General features: G+C 39.4%; 1 protein-coding gene across 3 annotated transcripts in view; it reads right to left on the bottom strand.

The window, feature by feature from the left end:
* Positions 1–202: 202 nt before the first annotated feature.
* Positions 203–17,488, bottom strand: part of KIAA0319 (KIAA0319 ortholog) — a 55,639-nt gene continuing 38,353 nt past the window's right edge. For all 3 annotated transcript variants that reach the window (XM_064705163.1, XM_064705162.1, XM_064705164.1), the window contains exons 12-21: positions 16,176–16,308; positions 15,101–15,249; positions 13,072–13,223; positions 11,868–12,006; positions 10,550–10,709; positions 9,934–10,076; positions 8,842–8,964; positions 7,785–7,875; positions 6,157–6,248; positions 203–5,303 (exon numbers count right to left, since the gene is read on the bottom strand). In XM_064705163.1, the coding sequence (XP_064561233.1) occupies positions 5,125–5,303; positions 6,157–6,248; positions 7,785–7,875; positions 8,842–8,964; positions 9,934–10,076; positions 10,550–10,709; positions 11,868–12,006; positions 13,072–13,223; positions 15,101–15,249; positions 16,176–16,308 (1,361 nt within the window). In that variant the 3' untranslated portion in view covers positions 203–5,124. The remainder of the gene's footprint in view (positions 5,304–6,156; positions 6,249–7,784; positions 7,876–8,841; positions 8,965–9,933; positions 10,077–10,549; positions 10,710–11,867; positions 12,007–13,071; positions 13,224–15,100; positions 15,250–16,175; positions 16,309–17,488) is intronic.

Genomic DNA, 17,488 nt, shown 5'->3' with positions numbered 1-17,488 from the left:
TTTTTTCCTGCTCTCTGATCTACTGAATTATATCACCTCTCTAGGAAAAGATGCTTCTGCCAGTAGGGAGGGAAGGAATCAGCTACTGCATTGCTTTTATGTTTGAGTATGGAAAAACTGTGGAAGACAACATATGTCTATTAACCTGGCCTGACTGTGGGATCCAATACAGAATACCATGCCTAAAAAAGTACCTGACAAGTTTCTAAAAGGAAAGACAAAACTTTATTAATAGTTACATAAATGTAGTAATTTCAGCTCAGAAATGGTTCCAATTACAATACAATAGCATTTGCAATAAATAACATTTTCTAGAAACAGATTCCTAATATAAATTCTGTAATAGCTCACCCATCCACCCACAGGGAGAACTGCTTTCATACAGAGACAAAATACAGATGTGCAGCTCATCTGCACCTGATTCATGGCCTGTACAAAAATCATTTGCCTTTGTTGCCTCCTTAAAATTTTATTTCTAAATTTTATATTTCCCTCCTTTGCCTTGGGGAGTTAAGGATATAAAAGGTACATGAAATGGGTTTTTCTTCACTGCAGAATTATAGGATTAGTATTCAAGTTAGGGATCCCTGATTAGCAATAATTGACATTAAGAAACTAATTCACCTGTATCCTATTTCCCTTCTCCTGGAGGAACATCTTCCTCTCTCACATCTCACCTAAATGTCAGAAGACTACACTTACTGTTCTTTTATTACCACCACCCTGAATCTCCAACTGACTACTGCCCATTACCGGTATACATGGAGCAAAATTAATTTCACTTGAGGTGAGCAGGAATAGAACAGGAATAAAGGCAGGAATAGAACATTTCCCTAGGAAGTCAACTATTTCAAGAACATCAGAGTATCTGAGGAAAGTTTGCACCAGCACAGAGAACACATGCATGCACTCACTGTCTCACTCTTAAGTTCCTTGCATGTGTGTGAACTTCCGATTGCCCAAAGGAGACAAAAGAAAGGAATATTGACATTGTATAAGCAAACAGCTGACAACACAAAACATGCTTGAACAGCACTTTTATCTGATGCATCTGACAGAGGGAGAATAAGACACTTTACTAAAAGGATAGAGTTGATAATCTATTCTTACACACAAAACAAGAATAACCTTTTTCATCTATGTAAATAAACAGTTGTCTGTAATTAGACATATTGCATTTTGCTTTGTTTTTTCTACTTAATATGGCAGGTTGAACCACAGGACAGAGAACTTGGATGTGGATCTCAACATATTTGCCAAGGTAAACTTTCTTCCATACTGTAGTATGATTCTAGTTAGGAAAATAAAATCCACAAGACAATTACCTGTTCACAGCCATGGCAGTTTCATGCTGTGTATGTACTGCATGGAATACTATAATTGGATACTGAACCTGTTTAATACTTGGGAAGTTTTTTTCCAAAATCAAACAAAAGCAGTCCTTTTACATAGGTGGACAATCCCTTGTGCGTGTAATATCAAGATGCAAATGAAAATCCAGTGCTTACACTTCAAGGCAATGAGGCACTGCCTGCCTTCAACAAGAGGTGCCAAACTGAATTATTCTTTATTTTCAGTAGACTCTGAGCCACAAAAGACAAGGTCTATCTGGTCTCCTCTGCTTTTCAGTGCAGATGAGTCTTTTGGGAATTTTACAAATCAGCTGCCAGTACTCTTTCTGTATGTGAAGGAAAACAGTGTGCAGAAGTAAACATGAGGACTGAGAACCTGCTTGGAATCTATAATAACCTGAAACAAAGGTTATGCATACCTCAGGTAGAGAAACACATTAAGGATGCAGTTTCTCAAGAATCCAAATTCTGCCATTGTGTTTGCATTACAGCCAGTTTTCTGACCCTTCATTCAAAGTATGAACTGACATTCTGCAAGAAAGCAGTAGTTCTAGAAGTAACAATTATACTGAATCAAGATACAAGGCTTGCTATAGCCCCTCCTAAATTCCTGACACAAACATGCTTGCCCAAGTGACACAAACATGATACCACAAATTCACAGAGCCAGAAATTGTTGCTTTCAGCTTCTGTGCAAGTGCCACATATTAAAAGCAAGCCTCCTCTTATGGTAAGAGGAATAACTTCTTCCAAGCAGGTGGAATAATCAAACTAGAATCAGAAGCAGCTGAAAAATTTAAACTATATTAAACTTTGAAAACACAGCTAAAATACTGTTAGCAACAAAGATGTTAAAGTATCATCACAACTGAATTTACCAAGCAAATTCCACTTGCTAGGGCCTTATACAATGAGAAACTGGTCTAAATATTTCTTATTTGTTAGAGTGAGAAACACTTAGCCAAATCATGCATATGTTCTCATGCCCCATGAACTTACCAGAGATCCAAATGATCTGGGCCCACCAGTGTGCATCTGTGGGCAGGGGAATAGTCCTGGAGGAAATTCTGCAGCATTAAGAAATGCAGGGTTTATGATTCCTGGAGCTGTTTTACTACAGAAACAATTTATTTTGGTGGGGTTTGTATGTTTGGGTTTTTTGGTTTTTTTAAAGACATTTCAATACCTTCAAAGAAGAACATCCTAGGTTTCAGCACTGGCTTTAAAAACATAAAATAAACCCAAAAGATGTAAGTCACTAATTTCACAAAACTGACAGATGCTGCAGACTGCACTGACATGTCCTAGAAGGTAAGCTTATAGATAAAGGCACACTGGAGACAGTATTTAGCAGAAGCATCAATGGCAGCACAGCACGTACAAACTTGAAATTATTTAGGCAATTTATTTCCTTGTTTAAAAATGCATGTTTTCAAGAGAATAATTCCTGCTAGAACATTCTGTTTAGTTGTTCATAATGGATTAAGCCCAACATTTGGATTTCAAAGGACAAAAATAAATTACTGTTTTGAGTGGGCTTTAGTTTTTTTTCAGGAATGCTTTAAAATGAACACTGCTTTTATTATGTTAACACATCTGGAGCAGGAACTGAAAGACATCAGAAGCTGGCCTTGCTTCTGTTGACCAAGATATTTAAAAATATATATACACATACACACTCACACTCTCAAGAAGAGGGAGAGTGTGATAAAGTAGATTTGTTTCAAGAAATAGCCTAAACCCCACATACACAGAGCTGAAACTTGGTTTCTGAATAAAGCAAATCATACCATTCCTACCACACTCCTTATGGGAAAAACATAGACAACACCTGTATTAGCCCTTTTTAGCTCTTCACAGCCTCTCCCACCACAATGACTCCTGCAACCACACAAAGATGTCCAGAAAAATGCAGGGCTGGACACAGGGTAAATACTCCTCAGTGCTGAATTAGTAGCCTTAGGGACCGTTGCTGACTGGACTTGATTATCAAAGTATGAAACAAGTGATGAGCATGCTATGTTGCTGCAACTTCTGACCACTGATTTCTTCCAGCCTAGACAGTTCGGAGTGTTGCCCAAGCCCATTAACAAGAGAAGCACAGAAGCCATAGTGTTCAACCCACCTACTCTGTTGTGTCGGACTTCAAAGAAAGGATGGAGAAAGCCCCAAAACCCTCAACTACATTATTCCTCATGATGGAAATGGGCTATGTACCCTCCCTGACCCTTCTAACTTCTCCTCTTGATCTCTATACTGCTCCATCCTCTGATAACAGGTTCTCTATCACTGGATTAAAAAAAACAAAACAACAAAACAAACCCCCAAAGCATTAAAAACCTCTTCAAAAATGCTCGCAGAGGAATGCTTTCTCCATCAAAACACATCTTCCTCCATCGCAGCCCTAGACTTCAGTACCTCAGTAGAGTACCCCCAGGAGAAGCTGATGTCATGGCTAAACAGTACCACTGATACAGATGCTCCCACAAGTGAGGCCTGTGTGTAAAAGTCAGGTCTTCAGTTAGGGATTTCAAAATCAGTACTGGGGGCATGATTTCAAAGCCTAACAAGCAGACTGTGAAGAAATTACCCAGACTGTGAACAAGAATGTCACATCTGCAATACACCTACCCTTGCCAAAGTCCAAAAAGGATCTCTTTAGGCCAATACATCCAGTCACTCAACAGCCAGAGAGAAAAAAGTCAAACAATTTCATGTTCAAGCTAAAACATTGCTCAATACCAATTACCACGACAATGAAAGTACAATGAACCTCCTGCTCCACACAGGGTATTTGCCACAAACATTTCACTGCACGAGTGCCCAGCACATCCTTTAATTGGGCACTTGATGCTGACAGATGGAAACTCACCTCAGCTGAGCATTCTGTCTTAAAAGGTCCAGAGCTCCTCAAAGTGATCTAAAAAGATTGTTTGGGATGCTCAAAATGCATCTCAAGGTGCATCACACCAAGTCCTTCCTGCTACAGTTTCCTGGATGAACACGGCAGAGCCAAAGCAATTTGATCATTACAGAAGCAACCTAAGGCTGGATTTCCCTGCAGACATCACACCTCCCATGTGAATACAGGGAACATTGCATCCTACAGGACACAGGTATACCATGTTACATTACAGCTGATCCAGTGCAACTATTCCAGTTTTTAACTTTCTCTGAAAACAAGAATGTTTTCACCCAATAAACCTACCCTACCCAATGAGCACTATCACAGTAAAAGAAGTCCCAAAATACAGATGGATAAAGACAATGCACTAAAAATCTTTGTGTTTCCATCCTAAACTAAAAATTAGGATGGAGCCTGTGGCCACATATTGCTCTCTATAATTGTAAGGAACTTCATCTATATTGGCTTTTGCTGTTGTAAATCACACCACTTCTCAAAGAGAGCGTTAGGAGCACATATGAATCTGTATGCCTTTGTTAGTTACCATAGTTTGTAGCAGAATAGCCCTGGCTAGTTTTGTAGCAGTGATACAGAAAAAAAGGCCTTCTGAAGTTCAAACATTCAGCACAGAACATGCAAGAAAAAAAATGTGCTTTGTCTTGTTCCTATAATGGTGACAAGAGGAGTTAGCTGACAATCTAATCCTTTCTCCCTCCTTCTGCCTTCCCCTACCTGTGCTAAAAATTTACCCTTTAATCTGCAATTAGTTGATATTTTAGGAAGATTTTGGTTCTGGAAAAACAGAAGTGGGCCAACATGTTTCAGATGTGTCACGCCAGGGTGTTCTGTGCTTTTACCCTCATGCAGTTATCTGTCTTTGGAGCTGTAGTTGAAGGAAACTCCATTTCTGACGGACCCATTTATAAGTGTTCTAGAATTTTCTCTTTCAATCTTTTCTCTGCTGAAGATAGTGTCCTGATCACTGTCAAACTCTGACTCAGAGACCATCAGACTGGAGTTGTGTTCTGTACTTCTGTGTTTTATACCTGACAATAAAAAAGCAAAACAAACTCATTAGAAGGCTTGGAGTTTAAGTAGCATATTACCATGTTCTCACCTGCTGTGATATGAAAGGTAAGTGAAAACATTCCCTGAAGTGCAATGTAACAGCACACACCAATACAAAAACTGACTTTAGAAGTATCATATACCATTTCAGATACTTTTATGACTTCATTGCAGGCCCATCAGTTTACAACTCTGAAATGTGAATATAAGTATTTAAATTTAAATGTAGTTTAACAACTAGATTATCTTCGCACACACCCAATATATTATTAATATCTTGAATCTGGAATCAATCTGTCCACTCAATGACCTTATTAACATGAGTGGCAATGAAAGGTCAAGATTTCTACAGAAACATTATCTCTGTCTGGCTAGGACAGCAATTTCTCTGAATGATTTTGCTTCCTTGGATTCCAACATTTCCCTTGCTAAAAACAGTAACTCAGGTAAATTAAAAGACATGTAAACAGCAGCTGAAATCTACTGATGTCCAACAGGGCACTAATGGGTCAGGAGGGAACTGCTGTGCAGCCACAAAACCAGCTCCAAATTAAAGAATGTGCTGAGGAGGAAGGCTTACATGGAGAAAATCTGTGGGGCAATTGAATTTTCTAAATTAAGATAAACTCTGAAGCCCAGAGCAGAAGCTGAGCCCAAGGCTTTATTAAAGGAATTAACTGATTATCCCCCAGCCACTTCACTGTCTGTTTGTCTCTGCCATTCCCAAACTTGTAGGCCTGCTTCTGGGCTCCTCCTGCCTACAGGTATCAATATAGATACACTGGCTGCTCATCTGGTGGGTGAGCTCCCGGGCTGCCATACAGCACCTACCATATTTGGGCCGCAGCTCCATCCTCTCCTGTTCATCTATGTTATCTAGGATGGTATATTTTGTTTTCTTTCTTATCTTTGTCCTCTTGCGGCTAAAAAGATAGTAACCAAAAAGACATTTAATTCTCATGGACACACATAAATCTGCCCCCTGCTTCCTTTTCATATGCATACACCAATATACAGAATGTCATTGTATTTTCTCATCTCCACTTAAAAATATTGCTAGTTTATACCTGAGTAAGGCAGTTGTACAATATGGACAAGACAGTATAGCTAATTTTCACTGATGTAAAAAGAAGAAGAAAGCAAGGCAGATTGATTTGCTCTCCTAAGCCACAGTTTGTTCAATTTCAGCATAGCAACTACAAACATGGTAGATGAATATTCATGTGCCTCACAGTTCACAGTGGAGAAGGTACCTTACTGCTCAGCCAGCATTACAGCAAGGGCCAGCCTTGGCCTCCCCTCCATGATCTTCTGTAGAATTCATCTGGCAACTCAAAGCTTTTAAAAACTCCAAATCTCCAGCCAAATCTTGAGTCTACACTGTCTTTTTCATGTGGCTTCCACAAGGTAAAGGGAATCTCTTGACATTCTGTCCCATGCTGTAATTCCCTTCTCTTTTTCACATGGATCTGTATCAACCAGCCCTCACTCTCAGGCACAAGCCATATGAGGGCAAAGGAAGAAGCAGTTGAACTTAAAAAAAAATCCCTCAAATAATCATCCAATATGCACAAGCCTGTGAGGCTCCACCCAACACTGTGGGAGTGGAATGGGACACACTTTACTATTTAAAGTTTTCTATTTACAGCACTGTTCCTTCAACCATAAAAAATAAAATTGGTATCAACTCCTACACATCCTTTACATACTGCAAAGACACCCTAGAAAAAGATGAAAATCCAGAAAGATTGTGACGGCATTTTATTTTTGCTAACACCTGAACAAGCTATCTATTTGCTGAGCTGTTTGAGCTGCAGCAAAAACACTTGCTCTAGTGACAGAATTTGCAGGGGCTTGTCACTTGAAAGAGAATTTCTTATCAGCTCACTAGGAAAGACTAGGAGGAGAGGCAGGGAGGGAAACAATATTCAGTAGTATGAATGCTCCTGTTAAAGGAAAGAGGAAGAGGAAGCAAGAAGTCTGCATGACTGAGATCACTAGAGTACTCCTTGCCTGTATGCCACATGTAGCCTGGGCACCCACCCTTCTTGTCCAAAGCATAAAACAGACTGGGAGCAGATCCTTTCCCATGGCCTAGAACATTCCCACATCAGTGACCTTCACGGTGTGCCTTTTATTTTTTAGCATGGAGTACCTGCAGGGCTCAGTAGGAGACTGAAGATCTGCAGTATACTCTCAGCATTTTAACATCAATTATCACTTAATATGAAGGATACTGCAACATCAACTTTTTGGTTTTCATAATGCAGAAGAGCACAGACACACAAATGGATACTCCTTTTTTTCAAAAGAAGGATGTGTCTACAGAAACAGCTACAGGAAGCTCCTCGCATGTCCAAAATGAGCTCAGTGGTTTAGTGCTATGGATTGGACTAAAACGTGGCAGTTGTGTGCAATTTTTGTGTGTACCCCACCAAAAAGAAACACAAATTATGTACCTTTTACAGCAGCAGATGCAGAACCAGGCAAGCCCTACCATGACCACAATGAAAATAAAAACAGATACAGTCACATAGAGTATACTCCACTCTGAAAAAAGAAACACAACAGTGCTTTGTAAGATCATATGAATATAATAACTTCTAATACAACTCCATTAAAATAACCAATCCTGAGGAATGGGGAGTGACAACAGGAATGTAGGAAAACTCAGCACCAACATATTCTTAGATGAATCCCTAAAAATCCTTAAGCTTTAAGATTAGAAGTGCACATTATATATACTATTAGATATCAGATACTCTAAAATCACTTTCACCACCTCAAGATATCTGAAGTCTGTGTGGGAACTGACAGTCCTGCAAAGGGTCATGGTTATCACCTCAGTAATCATTCCCTAACTAAAATAAAAAGAGGTGCTTTGGGTCTGGCACTTTAGTAGTGCTTCATAAGAGGAGCTGATTAGAAGTAGATCCTTCTAGCTCCACATTTATATTTATAAATCCAGGTAAACAGGACAGGATATAGAGAGATGTGCAATTTGAACTCCAACATGTGTATACTCACAGTTGTCAGTGTTATCAGGTTCTAAAGGTGAGTATTGGTCAGTCTGGAAGACTGATGTCTTCTTTGCTTAGATCAGATCATATTCTGGCACAGAAGCATCAATCACCCAGTCAGAGAAATTGAAATAATTGCCTCTTTCCAGCTTTGCAACAATGGTACCCAAAAGCTTTGCAATGCCCATGTTATTCAACAAATCCTCCAACTGGCCCCAAATTGTTGCAAAATCTCTCTCTCATTACCAAGTTTTCACATTATTTATTCAAATAGTGATTCTCTTCAAAATTTAGGCTACTACTGTCAAGATATCATTTCAAAAAACTATTCAAATATCTTTCTATAGAAAGCATTGTTGGGCTGGAAAACACAGTCTGTTTTAGTCTCCCCTCAGCATCTACCTCTTAAGTATTCCCCATTCCGAGAACAAATAATTAACAGTCTCACATGACAACAAGTTACTCTTGAAAGACATCCTACAACGTCCAAACTCACCACAATTACTCTCTCCATCACTGAGATAACGATGAATCAAGTTTTCCATCCACAGCTGGTAGCAAATGCAGCGCTTTGTTATGGGGTCACAGTGCCCATGTCCAGAGCATTTCAAAAGACAGGCTAAGAACAGAACCAAACACAGGGTCTGTTGTGTAAATGGACAACTTTTCATACATCCTCTTAATGTTAGACTAGATTGGTGGCAAAGCATCTGGCTCATAACACTGTGATATGTTTTGAAACTCCCCTTCCTTTGGGGTTATATGTCAAACAGATCTACAGTCTAGCAGACTGCTGGCTGTGTGGAGAAAGAATGTAATCAGAGTATATTTATAATAGAACAACAACCTTTTCAACCAGTAAATAAAGACAGAATTTACTGCACAATCAGTGACTATTTTATCACCAGAGCTTGCTTACTTTGTTTGTACTTGAATCATTGTGTCCTGATTTTAAATTATGGAGAAGTTATGTCTGTAATACCTAAGGATCATAAAGGGTTGAAATTACTAGTGTAGCTTAAAATAAGCTTAGAAGTTCAAGCATCTTTTGGGGCAAAATAAAGAGTTCATTGTAAGAAACCCCAGTGGCCTGTGTATATTGCAAAGATTAGAAGACTAGGTGGTAACACAGCTATCATCCATTTTGCCTTATACATGCAGACAAGAACAAGTTAGATTACAAGCCTGTTTACTGTAAAAGCCCTGAAGGAAGCATAGACACGAAACATATCTACTTTATGGCTATATTAAGTTTTGCACATCTTGTATGAAAAGGTATCTTTATGCTCATATCGTCATTATCCTATACCTTTAAGGTATTTTTATCCTCATTCCATAGGCCTTCCTAATGCAGACCAGATTAAGATGTGCCTGCTGATACAGATGGCATCTTTAAGAGTGACTGACACCAGTTTACCTACCACAAATCATGAAGCATTTTAAGTATTTTCCTTAACATCATCCTTTGTAAAACTACCAAGCCCAGACACCAGATGGCAGCCAGAAAGACTTCACGCAGTGTTTCCAGGTGCTGTGCTGGCCAAATGTCTGCAAAGTTCTGAGATGGGCAAGTACAATCAAAACCTACCAGCCGTGTCCACTCGCAGGACTTTAAAAAGCAGGAAGTCAGCCTTCTGTTTCAAAAGCTGCACGTGCAGAGTCCGTGAGACATCTGACGCCTTGATCACCGTGGAAGGATGCCCGTTCTGCACGTAGAACACAACTGCTGTGCTGCAGAAAGAACAGCTAAAGTCAGGACTGCTGACTTCACAGACCACTTTTGTCATGCATTTAGCAATAAAGTATAAAGGCACATCGCATTTAGTCTTTTTTGCTTCTGGAAAGCCAACATCACTACTGATAAAGATTAGGGAACTCTGTCTGTGGAGCCCTGAACTGATCTTCATTCTGAGCAGCACTGTATGGAACAAAGACACTGAAATATGCATGCACTTTCTTTAAAGGAAAAAGAAAAACATTGTACAGAAGAAATGGGATTTTTTTTTTTTAAACAAAACAGTCTACAGAGTTTACTTCATCAATTTTCTACCTTCTACCAAGAAATTCACCTTTTACAGTATATTCTGTTGAGAAGTATAGCATTTTTTGTCATCTTAGGAAAGATTATTTTGCAACTAATTTTGAGCAGTGAGAGAGGCAAAGTAAATCACAAGTCTTTCTGGCACAACAGGACATCTTTGTACCTTATATCTGAGTAGGCTTGTATCTTCTGAACTTTGATATCTGAATCCAAAACATTCAGCAGTACAGCCAACTGTCTCACCAGAGTGTCCTTCTGCTGCTCACTTAGCTGTCCCACTCCAACCTGCAGGATCAGCTCCACCAGACCATTCCTTTTGGGATCTGACAGAAGAAGAACATGCTATTCCTTCAGAGCCTGGCAAGTACTTCAGTACCAACATACAGTACTTGAAAGTATTTATTAACACTATAGTTTTCTGCATAAGACCCCATCACTGATAAGCCAACTGTTTTGTGTTCTTAGAGAAGTACTCAGCTTATTTTGTCACATTATCTATGAAACAAACCTGGTGGGTCCTAAGATAGTAAGGCATCTTATCAATAGAAATAAAGTACTTCAGGGTTCACTTCCAGCATTTACAGATTTCTGTGCAGAAGAGCAACTTCTGCTCTCCTAAATGCTGACTTCTTAAAGTCAGAGGTAAGCACTAGATGAGTCCAATTACCAAGTTCCCTGCTAGTAATCTACTGCTGACAATTCAGGAAAAGGGAGCCAAAGATGGACTTGTATTGTAGCATGCAAGACAATGAACAAGTCTAAATGAGGATGGTAAATTTGAGAAGTATCAGGTATGCTTACCCTGCCTACCCTTACAAACTGAGGTTTCTGTTATATGGTGCCTAAACTTCTAGAGTGCCTTGCAAACAAAACAAACTTCACAGATATCTCATGAGAATCAGAATCCAATTACTATGACTACATTATCATTGCCCAGAAGATAAACAAGGTCTCTCTGAAAGACCCAAGATTTCAGACTATTCCCGAGACTTCAACTTCCATCCTTTAGCTATTTCACCTGCAATTACAACCCCCTGAAATTATTTGAGGAATTTTTTGGTCTTTCAGGATGAAAGGAGAAAAACAAAGCCACACTTTCAACCATCGAACAGCAGCATTTGTACTTAAATTCAATGGTCATCTCCCATCTCTTTCTATTGACCAAACAAATTAACAACCAGAAAAAGAAACAACCTATAATTAATGAGAAGCAACAAAAGTCTAATGAAAATATTAACTAGTAAGTATAATTTTTATTTATTTATGGTCCTAACTGTGGCAACTGTAGCAGTTAAGAATCCTTATGTCACCTTTTAACACACTTGGGCCTAGTCACAGAAGAGTAAGAAGGCAGAAAGAGAGAGACCTGTTTGCTCTGTGTTTTAACTTGAGAGATTCTCATCAACATCTGAACAAATAAGTGAAGAGGAGAACAAAGACGTGGTATTGACAACATGTCGATGACCTTTTAATTGTCATACCAGGCCGCACTTCAACAGTTGCTGAATCAACATCTGAGTCTCCCTTAGCATCTGTCACCTTCAAGTGGAAAATATAGGTTCCTTCCACAAGGTTAGTTAGCTGCAGTACTGCCTCGTGGTCTGAGCCATGGATCACATCCTGCAAAAACAAGGTCCAGAATAGTTACACCCTCGGAGAAAGATTTCATTTGCAGTTTTCATTATCAAGTCAGCTATCTGGTATGATGCTGTGTGCTCTTGCTTTGACTTTTGGGACAAATGTGACCTACTCACCGTTTGTAGCAGAGTAATGAAATTTGGAAGTGACCAAATTTCAGGGTCTGCACACTGTGGATATTTTCATTAAAAATACCCAAAGAGAGCACAGCTGACAATCTGAAGAACTCATCTTCTTGATAATCCAAGACATTTACATTATTATTTCTCAATTGTAATTGGGTATCTTTAGTTCTGCTTCCTTAACTCCTAATTTCTTCTCCTTGGAGCTCATGCATTTTCAACTATCAACTCTACCAGCTATATTTAAGCTAAACCTCTTCAATTCATACAGCCTCCTGTGAATTGCTTCTAGAAGGTTTTTTTATGGCTTTGCTTCTTCTTCTCTCCCAGTACTTGCTGATTTACTGATCTTGCTGATCTTCCTGAGACCAAAGAGCTGTCCAGAAAGCTTTTTGCAAATAGGGAAAAAAAATTATCCCAGTTTTATTAGCTGACACTAACTGAAGTTTTTCCTCAGGTATTTCTGCTGTTTGCCCCACTCACGGAGCAGAATCCCCTGCCATAATGCCCCAGGCTAATAATCTGTCAGGGAAGGTGCCTATACATGTAATGCCAAACACCATTTTTACCTTAAACTTTACCTTGTATGCTACCAGGCAGGATTCCTCAAACTTTATTGGTACTTGCTCTCTCAGACCCTTCCTCCTTTGGAATATCTGGATTTCAGATTTTATTTTTCTCTCAAACACATTAGCTTCATACTATCACCAATTACTCTGCACTGCTGCAGTCTTTAATTACTATATTCTCTAGCTGTACTGAAAATATTACCAGCCTCTTGAACTACAGCATTACAGAGAGCAGGAGAGACAAACCAGAAGCCAGCAGCACACCTGACAGCATCTTATGGGTCATACCTGCTCTCCCTGCTGCAGTTACGTGCACAACAAAAGCCAAATTACATTACAACCTTCAAGAAACTTACCCCAGCTGCTGGGCTTTGACCATCCCGAATCCACAAATATGACACAATGCCCTGGTCATCAGCAGACCCCGAGCCATCCAAGGTAACAGAGTTGTTTGGAAGCACTAGAACATGCTTCCCACCAGCATGTGCCCGGGGTGGACTGTTGTTTTCTAGCCATAAAAATAGTGGAGAAGGATTTGCTTTCAAAACATGTGACATGCCATTGCCAATACACCCACACTGCAATTCTTTACCTGATGATTACAGACAATAACAACAGAACCTCATATCAAAGCTACAGGGAAAGGATGAGTGGGCATACAAAATCTGGCTCTGAGCATATTGCACTTGAGCAGAAAGATCTTTTTCAAAAAGCATTGTGGGATATTCTATTTATAGTCTCACAATAACTTAAGCATCAGATCTTCTCAGTCAAGCAAAAAGATTTTCTGCCTACTTAGAAACACAGCACAGCATGAGATCACCATGCTGGGACCTTTTCATCTGGAAAATCACTTATTACCCAATAAAAGCTTGTGCAAGACCTTGTATCTTCAACATGCCTGTATGTAGGCAAAACACAATCAGGAAACTTAAGAGTAAGTCTAATTCCCAAATGTTTTTTTCTCACCACTAGCAGTAAAACTAATGCACTGGACACATGGTGAAAAAAAGCCAAAGAAGGACGAACATGTTCTCTTTTCAGAAACTAGATGTCACTGATTTTTTTCAGAACACAACCAGTAAGCTAGGGCTCAAGGAAGCTGTGGGGCTGAGTGAAATACCTCACTGTACACAAATAGTTGGACATAAATAATTCAATCCTGGGCAGATCTCAAGGGCATTGTCTGTTAACAGCACAGGGCTGTGCCTCTTCCAAGTAAAATCAGTTGACTAAACTTGGTTATTGGAAAACTGTGTATTTTTAATATCAAACCCGCACCTGTAGGTAGAACTTAATGTGGCTACAGTTCACAGTACAAACAAGACCATGGACATATGAGGGCAGAGCTGTTGCCACATACTTCTAACTAAACACTAACTGAAGCTCTGAAACAGTTCAAGCAATGTTGCTCATGAGTAAAACAAAGTCCAGCTTCTTCTCCAAGATGCACATGGGTCACAGCAATGCCAATCCCAAGTAAACTGGGCAGAGACTGGATTGGGAGTAGTCAGCATAATGCCTCTAATCCTTGAAGAGAAGGACTTGGGGCATTGACTGACAAGAAGCTCAGCATGACCCAGCAATGTGCACTTGCAGTCCAGAAAGCCAACTGTATCCTGGGCTTGCTGAAGTCAACACATCCCTGGAAGTGTCCAAGGCCAGACTGCTTTGAGCTACCTGGTCTAGTGGAAGGTGTCCCAACCTATGGCAGGAGGTTTGGAGGAAGATAATTTTCAAGGTCCCTCCAAACCCAAACCACTCTATGATACTGTGATTATCCTAAAGCCTCCTCTACAGCATGCATGTTGGGAAAAAACCCCACAAAATAAATACCCCACACTACAGCAACTGATTCTCTGTATAATTAAAAAAAAAAACTACCCCAACAAAAACAAACCCACCATAAGAACACACCACCAAAAAAATTAAAAAAAAAACAAACCAAAACAAACAATCCAGGTCTTTTAATATTAAAGTTTTAAGTGGAACTTGGTTCACTGAGATGTCACTTCTTAGATGTTATTTTAAAATTCACAGTAAAACTGCTTTTCTGCTCAAAGCTTAATTTCAAAGATAAAATAAAAACATATTTTCTTAATGATGCAGACATACAATTATAAAAAAATATTATTTTGGAGCATGTTTATTATAACTAATTTTGCATATACTGAACATCAAACAGCTTGCAACAAAGGAAATTAATTCTTCAAAGGAAATTAATTAATACTACTTCACTACAAAAGAGCAGTTTTCTTAAACACATTTGAAATATAACACCAAATATGTTACCCCTTTCTGTTCTGATTTCCTTCACATTCCACCAGTGACTGAATGAAGTGTCCAGTTGCCCACCATGCCCTGAGGGGCAGCAGCCAGGCTTACCTTCCTTCACAGTAATGGAGAGCACAGATGCACTGCTCAAGCCCTGCTGGTCTTTCACAGTCAGCCTGAAGTGATAGGTGCCAACCTGGAGGCCAGTCACAGTAGCTATTGCCTTGTCAGTGTTTTCCATCTGTACAGAGCTTGGCCCACTGAAAAAAAACATCTCACAAAAATAATTGTGCCCAGCCACCAAAACTGTGACGTCAGCAGAATTGCTCAGGCTTTTGATTTTGTGTTTTATAGTTCTACTACTGCTGTAAGCACTGATGGCTAAAGAACTATTTGAGACATGAGTTTAGTTTAGAGAATTCATTAATGCCTTTTCTCAAGACATTCAAAGCACCCAAGCACACATCCCCACCTATCAGAAGAGTAGAAAACACCTCCCAGAAGTTCAACCTCACCACGGTCTCTATTCATCAGAGCATGAAAACAGAACTATAACTAATAGCTATTTCATGCAAATGATATTGCTCTAAGAGCCACTCACAACCCGTACTGTCTGCCAGCATAACTCTTCCTGTACCAGGTACAACAGCTGCAGGACCTAAAATACCTGTCCCTTTTATTAAGGATCAGTTAGGTTTGCACATAAACATAGAGTTATAGGCTTTTGTAAAATATTTTCAATTATCATTTAAGAGTGATTTAGTCACCCATTACTGGAAGTTCAAGGCAACGTGACTGACACTTTATTTTCAATAAACAAGTGACTGAGAAACCCTAGTTCTGAGCACAAATGGAAAAACTTTGTATATTACAGGATGCAACCCAAATCTGCTACTTGCTTTTTAACAGGAGACACAGAAGTTCCTGTCATTTTCTCTTAATTTTATAAAAGTAGGCCTCAAAATGAAACATTGCAAAACATAGGCAGAGAGTGTCTGAGCTTTTCAAGTTCAGCTTAAAATTGCTATTTCTTACACTATTATTTACCCAAGTGGGATTGTCCTGAAAACAATTTTCAAACATAATTAATGATTCATCATTCAACATGATTAGATAAGAGGCTCTAGACTCGATTATTTTCACTTTGTTCTCTGTTTTACTGAGGATTAGTAAAATCATTCGATACCTGATATTTTCCCAGTGATAGAAGACAATGCCTTGGTCATCTTGACTTTTGCTTCCATCCAGTGTAGTACTTTCTACTGGGAAGGTCAACTCCTTGTCAGGGCCAGCCACTGCTACTGGAGGACTGTTATTTTCTGCAAAATTAGTATTTAGTGTATGACATTTTTGAGGTAGTCACTGGCAATGCTTGCCAATCAGATTTTACATAAAAATTTGATATATTGGCTCAAAAGGTACAAACCACAAGTACGACATGCACAAGCCAGCAGGTGGGAGGTCTGCTCTGCAGCAAGTCAAATCACACAGCAAGCAGGATGCCAAATCCCACAGCAAGTATTTCCCTTTTTCATAGTCCTATCTGAAGGCACAGTCACACTCCCAAAAATCTTACTGCATGCTCAATGCATTATATAAAATGTCATAAAACATGAGGGGTATTCTCCTGGTTCTACCAGTCCACCCCTTTCAAAACCTCCCACACTAATTTGATTCTTTGCCCTCAGAGAAGATACTGACCCCTTCTCTCTGCTGCTCAAGGCCACTAAGTTACTGCCAATTGAGAGGCTTTGAGAATTTAGCAAAGAAACATAACCTGCTACTCTGTTTTCAGCCTCTGCTTTTGTGACATGGTAAAACTGGCAATGATACCATTTTCCTGCATATTCATTTACCCTTGAGCCTGACTTCAGCAATAGCATCTTTCTAACTCCACACTATAATGGGTTCTAAAAGGCACCACGACACACCACACTTCCAATTCATGTTCTTGTTTCTGCAGTGAATGACTGCTGTAAAGTTGCCCCAGAAGGGATAATCTACAAAGGAGGTATATTAAGCAGTAACAGGAAGATAAAACATTTCCCCATGGTGGAATGTGAGACCTACACAGGGGCAGAAAAGGCTACTGTGGATGTAAAAGGCAAACGGACTGTGAAAAAAGAAAGGAATTAAAAAGATCACATGAGGCCCAGATCATTTTGGCTTATTCATCATTTGGCTCCCAAACCTAAATAAACATGTGAAAGATGCAGCTTTCAAAAAGTCCTTGGTCGACACTTTTTCCTTGGAAACACAAGGCAATTTGTTTAAGTGAATTCAAATCACACAAGGACTCTTGCAGGAGAATTGCAAAACAAAAAGAAAACTGAACAAAGCACTGATTGATACTCTGAGCAGCTTTCAAAACACACTCTGTAGGACATTAAACTCAAGAGCTACAATTTGGGTTTTAGAAGCAGATTCAAACACACCTCTGTTGCCTTACATAACCAGGCTGGTGTGTGCCCCCAGGATCACCACCTGGATTTTGTTTGA

Source organism: Zonotrichia leucophrys, chromosome 2 (genome assembly GCF_028769735.1).
Source record: "Zonotrichia leucophrys gambelii isolate GWCS_2022_RI chromosome 2, RI_Zleu_2.0, whole genome shotgun sequence".
Taxonomy (NCBI): Eukaryota; Metazoa; Chordata; class Aves; order Passeriformes; family Passerellidae; genus Zonotrichia; species Zonotrichia leucophrys.
Note: the sequence above shows the minus strand (reverse complement) of the source record. Positions and strands in the feature narration are given on the sequence as shown.